At 48.4% G+C, this 9,272-nt stretch overlaps 1 protein-coding gene across 2 annotated transcripts in view; it reads right to left on the reverse strand.

The window, feature by feature from the left end:
* Ap2a2 (adaptor related protein complex 2 subunit alpha 2) overlaps positions 1-8,712 on the reverse strand; it is a 67,123-nt gene extending 58,411 nt beyond the window's left edge. The window contains exon 1 of one of the 2 annotated variants that reach the window (XM_041666336.1): positions 8,478-8,712. In XM_041666336.1, coding sequence (XP_041522270.1) covers positions 8,478-8,544 — 67 coding nt within the window. In that variant the 5' untranslated portion in view covers positions 8,545-8,712. The remainder of the gene's footprint in view (positions 1-8,477) is intronic. The other variant, XM_041666338.1, reaches the window with a different exon arrangement.
* Positions 8,713-9,272: the final 560 nt, after the last annotated feature.

Genomic DNA, 9,272 nt, shown 5'->3' on the forward strand with positions numbered 1-9,272 from the left:
ATACATGTGTTGAAGTCAGAGACAACTTGAGGAAGTCAGTTCTTTCCTTCCATCATGTGGGTCCTAAGGATCAAACTCTAGTTGTCAGTCTTAACCCTCTGAGCTATCTTGGCAATCTAGGCCAACCAACACTTTTGACAAATTTATTACAGATTAACAAAAATACTTTTGTTTTTGGAACCTTATAAATCCTCAAGTTTGAGCTCGGGGTTGGCTCAAGAATCTGCCACAGATGAGATCCACCAACACTCAACCCTTCTGCTCAAGAGTTCACACTATGTATTTCAACTCTTCTCATACTATGTAAACTCCAAAATACCATTTTCAGGGATGGGAAGATGGTTAAGAGCTAAGAGCACCTGTTTTCTTGCAAAGGCCCAGGGCGCGTTTCCCAGCACCCACCCAGCACTCAACAGCCATCCAGAACTCCAGTTGCAGGGAATCCAACATCTTCGGACCTCAGGCACCAGGATGAATTCAGTACTCAGACATACACGCAAACAAAACTTATACACATAAAATCAAACTGATTTTTTTAAAAAATAACCATTTTCGCTGGGCGTTGGTGGCGCACGCCTTTAATCCCAGCACTCGGGAGGCAGAGGCAGGCGGATCTCTGTGAGTTCAAGGCCAGCCTGGTCTACAAGAGCTAGTTCCAGGACAGGAACCAAAAGCTACGGAGAAACCCTGTCTCGAAAAATCAAAAAAAAAAAAAAGGGGGGGGGGGCTGGAGAGATGGCTCAGAGGTTAAGAGCACTGGCTGCTCTTCCAGAGGTCCTGAGTTCAATTCCCAGCAACCACATGGTGGCTCATAACCATCCGTAAGGAGATCTGGTGCCCTCTTCTGGGCTGCAGGGATACATGCTGGCAGAACACTGCATACTAAATAAATAAATAAATAAATACAAACCATTTCCTACAGCAGATGCTCATCTGCCCTTCTAGTCTGACTCATCTGTTTTTTAAAGAGCCGAGGAAATGCCATTTAATCCCACAGAGACAGCCTTTCTAAGAACCCTGCTGCAAGCAGTTGCCAAAGCAGCAGAGAGAATCACTCTAAGAGATAAGAGGTACCAGGTGTGGTGCCACACACTACAATCCTAGCACTAAAAAGGCTAACCTGGACTACACGTGAATTCAAGGCTGGGAGCAGGGAGGGCCATGTGATCGCTGCTAAGTTCTGACATGGGAAGATGCTATGGGATATGCAATGAACAGCCAATTTGTCATAAAAGAAACAGTGACACCACCCTCCAGAGAGGAGGGAGAGAAATTGCTATGAAGATGGCACTATGGTGCTATGAAGTGGGCATTGCCTGAACGCCCTGATCAAACTACAGTGCAGCACAGGAGCCCTGCCTGTAGCAGAGACTTCCTTCCTCATCCCTCTTCATACTGTCACAAGCTTACAAAATGGGTTTCTAAGGAATATGAATTATGCAGAAGATTGCAAAAGAAAATGTGCAAGACAAGCATTCTTCTCAAAAAGTCAGCACTTTCAATGGGACAGTCAGGAAAGAAGACAAAGTGAACTGCATAGACTTTAATTTTGAAGGTTCTTTTTAAAATTCAACAAGTTAGGCATGGTGATACATGACTATAATCTCAGCACTGCAGAGGCAGCCTGGACTACCTAAGCAGATCTTATTTCCAAATTAATTAATTAGTCAATTAATAAATATGCCAAGTGTGATAGCTCACACGGTGCTCAGAGGGCTAAGACAATAGGACTACACAGTGAGTTCCAGGTCAGCCTGGACTACAGTATGAGTCTCACAAAAGTAAAGATTTATTTAAACTAAAACAAAGGCTGGAGAGATGGCTCAGCAGTTAAGAGAGTTTGCTGCCCTTACAGAGGACCTGAGTTCAGTCCTAGCACCCACATCAGGTAGCTCACACCCACCTTCAGCTCCAGCTCTAGAGTATTTGATGCCCCACAGGCACCTGCTCTCATGTGCACATAACCACATCAAATACAATTAAAAACAAAGCAAATCAGTCAGGCACTGGCGGCACAAACCTTTAATCCCAGCATCAAGAGGCAGAGACAGAGGCAGGGTGGATCTATGCGAGTTCAAGTTTGAGGCCAGCCTGGTCTACAGAGCAAGCTCCAGGAAAGGCTCCAAAGCTACACAGAGAAACCCTGTTTCAAAAAAACAAATAATAAAAATTAAAAAAATAAAACAAAGTAAAATAGAGCAAGTCAAACAAAGAAAACAAAAATTAAAAAAGGGAAACCCTGTCCCAAAAAAAACCAGCCAGGGGGATAAGAGCACTGGCTGCTCTTCCAGAGGTCCTGAGTTCAATTCCCAGCAACCACATGGTAGCTCATAACCATCTGTAATGAGATCTGGTACCCTCTTCTGGCCCAGAGGGATACATGCAGACAGAATATTGTATATATAATAAAAAAATTAAGAAAGAAACAGCCAGGCAGTGGTGGCGCACGCCTTTAATCTCAGCACTCAAGAGGCAGAGATGGGCAGATCTCTATGAGTTCAAGGCCAGCCTGGTCTACAAGAGCTAGTTCCAGGACAGCCAGGGCTATTACACAGAGAAACCCTATCTTGAAAACCCCCCCAAAAAAATAAATGAATGAATAAACAAACAAATAAATAAATAAATAAATTCAACAGACCAAGTTTAATTTGTTTTTACCATTATGCAGGAAAATCAAATAACTTTATATTTAATGTTTACATGGAACTTAAGCAGAATTTGAATTGTTATGCTCCATTTCTGAATGTCCAACTTATAGCTAATAACTGAGGTTCTATGAATAAATAAATATTTGAGACTTTAGTAATGCTAAAGTACAGTTCAAAGGGGCATCCATAACAGCAGACCCTGATAGCTGCGCACAACAAACAACATTCTTCTCTTAGGAACATTCAAGACATACCACTTGGCCACCCTTGTCTTCCTTCACTTGAGCCCTAAGGAGGCACCTAACCTACATTGTCTCTAAGCCCCAATCCCAGCCCCAGCCCCCACACAGGGATAAATGGCAATTTTTGCAATTTCCTGCCCATGGCAACATGACTACTCTCACAAAGACCTTCTGTCTTTCTGTTGTAGTCCTGCCTGTTCTGCATCAATTCTCAGAATATGCCGTGTTCAGCACGGTCATAGAAAGATGCTCTTTAACTTGTGATGAAGTTGTGTCCAGAAAACCCACAGTAAGGTGAAAATAGTGCAGCAGAAAAGGCATTGAACTCACTTAGCCCAGAGTCACAAGCTCAGTAGCACACTGCAGAACCACACTTGTCTATACTAGTGGCCAGGGACTGAGGGGATGCGGCACTCACTGCCAATGCTCAGTGTCATGAAAGGATCATGCCCCAAGCAGCCCAGGAGAAGATACAAACTCAAAGCCAGATTTTCATGGACTGTGCATTGCTTGCATGCACATTAACAAGAACAAAAACCCCATCGGGCCAAAGCACCTTAGTCGGGGATCACTGGTGTTCCCAATCATACTGGACTGTTGGTATGTCAACAGCAGTAGGCAAGCTCCATTTCACTGGGGCTGTGGCCCAGTGACAGTGCTCTCACCTAACATGAGTGAGGCCTGGGTTCCATCCTCAGCACTGCAAAAACTAGAGGAAGGCATGCTTATTTAAGCGATATATGGTTCTGCCTGATAGACATACATCACTCGTGGAAAAGCAAGTGAAATTCCAAACCCCTAATGTCAGACAGAAGGGTTGTGGTTTCCTTGGAACACTATCAATACAACAGGCTATATAAGTGTCAAGGACCACGTTGAGTAAAAAAGCCAACCTCCAAAGGTCACATGCTGTATAATTCCATTTATGTGACATCCTTGAGATCACAAAATTACAGAGCTGGTGATCAGATTAGCGGTTGCCATGGTGGGAGGCGGTAGGTGTGGTTATGAGAGCTGATGCCACGGAGCTTCATGGTAACAGAGCAGAGCAGTCTCTCACAGAGGTGGAAGTCACACGAAGATACTCAAACTAAAACCACACAGCACCACACACACACACACGCTCAGATACACGTTAAGTACAGGTAAAACTACTGACATCTAGGGGCTGAAATACTCAAGGCCTCAATTCAAAATCCAAAACCAAAATAAAGAAAGAAAGAGAGAAGGAAAGAAAGTAATGAAATCTATATAGCCCAGTGGTTTGTACTGTTTTCCAGTGTTGAAAATATCCCATTTACAAAAGATGTCCACATCAGGAAAGGTGGAGTAAAGGATGCCAAGGACTTTCCTGTCAGTTTCTTCACAACTTCTGTATTGACTGGTTTTGTGTGTCAACTTGACACAAGCTAAGCTAAAGTCATCAAAGAGGAAGGAGCCACAGGTGAGGAAACGTCTGAGACCCAGCTGTGAGGCATTTTCTCCTTTAGTCATCAATGGGGGAGGGTCCAGCCCATGCTCAGTGCTGACACTGCTGGTCCTGGGATCTATAAGAAGGTGGGCTGAACAAGTCATACGAAGCAAACCACTAAGCAGCTCCCCTCCATGGCCTCTGCATCAGCTCTACATCAGCTCCTGCCCTATTTGAGCTCCTGTCCTGACTTCTTTCAGTGATGAACAGCAATGCTGAAGTGTAAGCCCAATAAACTCTTTCCTCCCCAACTTACTTTTTAGTCATGGTGTTTCATCACAGCAATAGAAACCCTAACTAAGACAACTTCCTATGAATCTATAAATATTTCAAAATAAGAAATTATAGCTGGGCAGTGGTGTCACATGCCTTTAATCCCAGCACTTGGGACACAGCAGGCGAATCTCTGTGAGTTCGAGGCCAGCATGGTTTGCAGAGCTAGTTCCAGGGCGGTCAGGGCTACACAAAGAAACTCTGTCCTGAAAAACCAAAAGATTAAAAAGAGAAAGAAAAAGAAATTATTTTAAAACTTGAACTTTAAAAATAAAAAAAAGACACTAGAATTTTACTTTTTTAATATCTGGTGGGGCAAATGTGCCAGAGCAAACACGCCGCGGTGTGTATGGAGATGCTAAAGACCACTGTTGGGAGTCAGTTCTCTCCTTCTACCACAGGGGACCAGGGATGGAGCTATGGTCATGGACTTGGCAGCCAGTGCCCTTACCAGTTGAGCTATCTTACCAGCTCAAATTTTTTTCTTCATGACAGCTTACAAGAGAAACAGCAAAGACTTAGCAGTTAAGAACACTGGGTATGCCAGGCATGGTGACCCAGGCATTTAATCCCAGCACTCAGGAGGCAGAGGCATCTCTGTAAGTTTGAGCCTGATCTACAGAGCGAGTTCCAGAAAAGTCAAGACTACAGAGAACTACAGAGAATCCCTGTTTCGGGGAAAGAGAGAGAGAAAGGGAGGGAAAAAAAGAAAAGAATACTGGCTGTTCTTGCAAAGAATACTGGTTCAATTCCTAACCCTCACATGGCTGCTAACAACTGCCTATAACTCCAGTTCCAAAGAGTCTGATATCCTCTTCTGACCTCCACAGGTAACAGGCACACATGTGGCATACATACATACAGTCAGACATGCATGCAAAACATTCATTTTATATCTGTATATAAAATGTATATATGCATATATATAGATATATATATAATACTGGATGCATATATATATTGTATGTGTACGTTGTTAAAGAAGCAAAAATCAAGCTGAGGTGGCCCAGCAGTCAAGAATACGTGCTGCTCTTGCAAAGGACACAGGTTCAGTTCCCAGCACCCACCAACCACATGGGTAGATCACAACCACCTGTAACTCCTGTTCCAGGGAATCCAACAGCTGGCCTCTTCTGGAACCTGCAGGCACATGATACACATATAAACAAGCAGGCACACACATATACATAAATAAAAATAAATAAAGGCAAGAGAAACAGAAGCAATTTACAGGACTCTGACACACCGAAACAACATTACTGAATTCATAGCCCTGGCTGAAGTAGATCAGGAAAGAGCAAGTAAGTTAGTCTTAAGAGACAGAATTTGTCTGTTACCTGAGCTGCAAAGCTACAGGTCTAAGTGACATGGGAGCGGGGTGGTGGCCACCTATGCTAAGAGGGTAAACTAGTAACCCAAGTGCAAACAGGTGCAGAACCTTCCCGCTCACATCCCTTTTTCCCCCTCGATCCTTCCCTTTCTCTCAAGGTTCAACACAGACCTTCAAAGAGAGAAGCATCAGGTTAAAAAGCTGCTGAAACAGATTCCGACGATACTGCAGCCTACAAGTAACTCTTGAGAACCAAGGCTCACTGGCAGATGGCTTCCAGTTACCGGGCTGGATGCAGAGTCAGGATCCTGCGTTGTACCTTGGGGGCTGACCTGGGGAGCGCCTCTCCACAGAGCCACCACTCACTCTCACCATGAGTAAACAACAGTGGCCCCCTCCTCATGGCCTAGGGATCAAGTTCGCACCAACTCTGGTCCCTGCTCCCTCCTGAGAGCTTCTGTGTCTTACTTGTAGCTGACTCACTGACAGAGGACATATTGTGTGCCAGACACTGAGGGGCACGGAAGGGGTGAAGAAAAGAGCGAGGACAGAGGGCCCTTACTTTGGTGCTTCCTGTACAGCAGGACACAGACTCCACTGGAAAAGGCATCACAACAGAGGACACAGCTCCTTAGAGGAGGGCCACAGTGTCGATAGAGGCCAGACAGTAGGAAAGCCAGACAGAGACCTGGATCCCAGATAGGCCCAGGTACCCCCTCTTTCAATGGTTCCTCTGGGAATGATCTTGTATGCTTCCTACATCTTTGAGGAACAATTTACCACCACTACAACTGAGGCACCTGGTGCTACCAAACATACTCCAAGACACAGAATGCCCCCTACACCAACAAATGCCAATCATTCCCAAAGATCAGCTGCTCCAACACAGGGAAAGCTTGCTCTACAGTCAGGCAATAAGTCATTTACCAAGTTCTCACTAGGTGCCACCTCTGATCAAACACTTGGGTGAGAAACTGGCTTTCACTTTCAATGTCCTGATCAGCTGAACTCTCCTCAGAGAATACAATGACAGGATGGGGGAGATGACAGGGGCGGCGGGCCAGGCTGCCATGCCATACCTGAAGATCCACATGATGGAAGAAGAGAAGGGATTTCTCAGAGAGATGTCCTCTGACCATCACCTCAGAGGCACCATGGCTTGTAGATGAATACACCTACACACACACGCACCTATAAATGTAGTTTTTTAACAAAAATTTTAGAAAAAAATGCATCATGACTATGAATGCTATGGTCTACAATTTTGGTAAGCCCTAGTCCAAGGATGCTTGTTTCTTTGCAGAGGACAGCAATCTACTCCTCCAGAATCCTGCAGACCCAGGCAGGCTGGGGTCCTGCACCCAGTCTTAGGGAATACAGTCTTAAAGTGTTAGTATGATGACAGCACCGGACAAAGTTCCTCAGGACACACTTTAATCTCTAAAGTAACAAAAGTCATGGAGTCAGCTATTTGCTGGATGGGGGGAGGGGGAGATTTAATAACCAACTGACAGGAAAATAGCTTTTCTTCTCTTCAGTAAGGGGCTGTCTGATCACCCTCCGAAGTTTCTGTAAACCAAAGTCCTGGGCACCCGCCCTACCTGACCTTTAACCTTCCGACCCATTTCACTTTGAGCGGATTTTTTTTCTACCCAGGGGACACTGTCTATAGAACTGCTCTCAGCAGAGAAGCAAGAGCAGCTTCCAGCATCCACACCCGGCTGCGGCCGGTTCCCTGGGGGAATGAGTCACTTTAATCGCAGTGGGTGAGATCTAATCATCGCCCAACACTCCGCCTGAATCAGGTCCGAGACGTACGGTGTCCTGATCCCCGCCCAAAGAGAAAATCCACGCTGTTTTGGAAAAGGCTGGGTTAAAAGCTCCATTACTAGAAAGACCAAGATGACATCATGCTGGGGAGGGGCGTCTTGGGCCGGAAGCCCCTCGACGGTGCCACAAACCCCACAGACACCCCACCCCGCCCCACATTCCCATTGCTACCCCTAGCTCTCAAGACACCTAAACCCCGCATCTCAGTCTGAACACCCACAGGCAATTCCCAACCGTCCAAACCGATACACGCACCCACTCCACCGGGGTCCGCACCCCCTGATCTCTGCCTCGCACCTCTGCTTCCTACCCCCACCCCACTGCCAGATTAGCACGTCCAGGACCCAGCCCCACACGCTGGCCTGAATCTCCACTCCACACCCCCACTGTCTGTCCAACACCAGGGAAACAACCACCCCCGCCCTAGCCTGGGTCTCCGCAGCAGACAACCAACTCCCGCCAGATGTGCACCCAGGACGCGCGCTCTGTACCCTAAGTGCCCGCGCGGGACCCCCGCCCCACCGCGCGATCTTCACCCCGCAGCCCTCATTCCCAGGCCTCCGCCGACCCGCGCGCCCGCTCACATAACCCTCCCCATCCGGGCCGCACCCCCAGGTCCCCGGCCGCACCTGCGGACCCCCAGCCGCGCCCCCACTCAGGCCCTCCCGGTGCCTAGCACTCACAGTTGCGGATGTCGGAGATGAAGACCGCTAGGCCCCGCATCCCGTCCCCCTTGGATACGGCCGGCATATTCGCGCCCCGGGAGCGGCCTCGGCGGCGGGCTGGAACAGCGCGGGCGCGGCCGTCACGCCGAGGAGCCCTGGAGCGCGGAGCCGCCTAGCCGACTCGGGCCCCCGAGCGCCGCTCGCTGGGCCGCGCGCGCGAGCACGCACGACGCACGCGCCGACGCGCACGCTGAGCCCTCGCGCCCGGCGATGGGCGGTGCGAGAGGGCGTGCGCATTCTCGCGGTGCAGTGCGGGGGGGGGGGGGGGAGGCGTGGCTCTGGATGGGGCCGGACCGCGGCCTGGAGAAGCCGAGCTGTGCTGTGCTGTGCTGTGCGGAGCGCGCAGGCGCCGCGCCTCCTATTTTCACCGCCTGGCAAAGGATCCTTCTAAAGTAAATGTGACTAGCCCCCGGATCTTGCTGTCATGAGTGGGCCCGGCTTCACGTAGATAAGGACACCGACACCAGAGCCGACCAACCCTGTGTCACGCAGAAGACGGGGGAGGGGAGGAAGTGGGGTGCTGTGCTGCTACACTAGCACCTGCAGCGGTCAACCTTCGTCTGTCAAACCCGCCTCAGCATAGCTCTCTTGCGGTGGGACTGGCCTCTTTCCCCTACCACCCGTGTGGAGCCGGAGCCGGAGGCACTTGCGAGCCTCTAAACTGGGACAAAAGGAAGCGCTGCTCCAGTACCCAACTTCCTTTACAAAAGGGGAAACAGAGGCTTGAAGATACACTGACCACCCTTGCCGAGG

This window comes from Microtus oregoni, unplaced genomic scaffold, assembly GCF_018167655.1.
Source record: "Microtus oregoni isolate MIOR12 unplaced genomic scaffold, Mior012 000016F_ref0000370, whole genome shotgun sequence".
NCBI classification, from domain to species: domain Eukaryota; kingdom Metazoa; phylum Chordata; class Mammalia; order Rodentia; family Cricetidae; genus Microtus; species Microtus oregoni.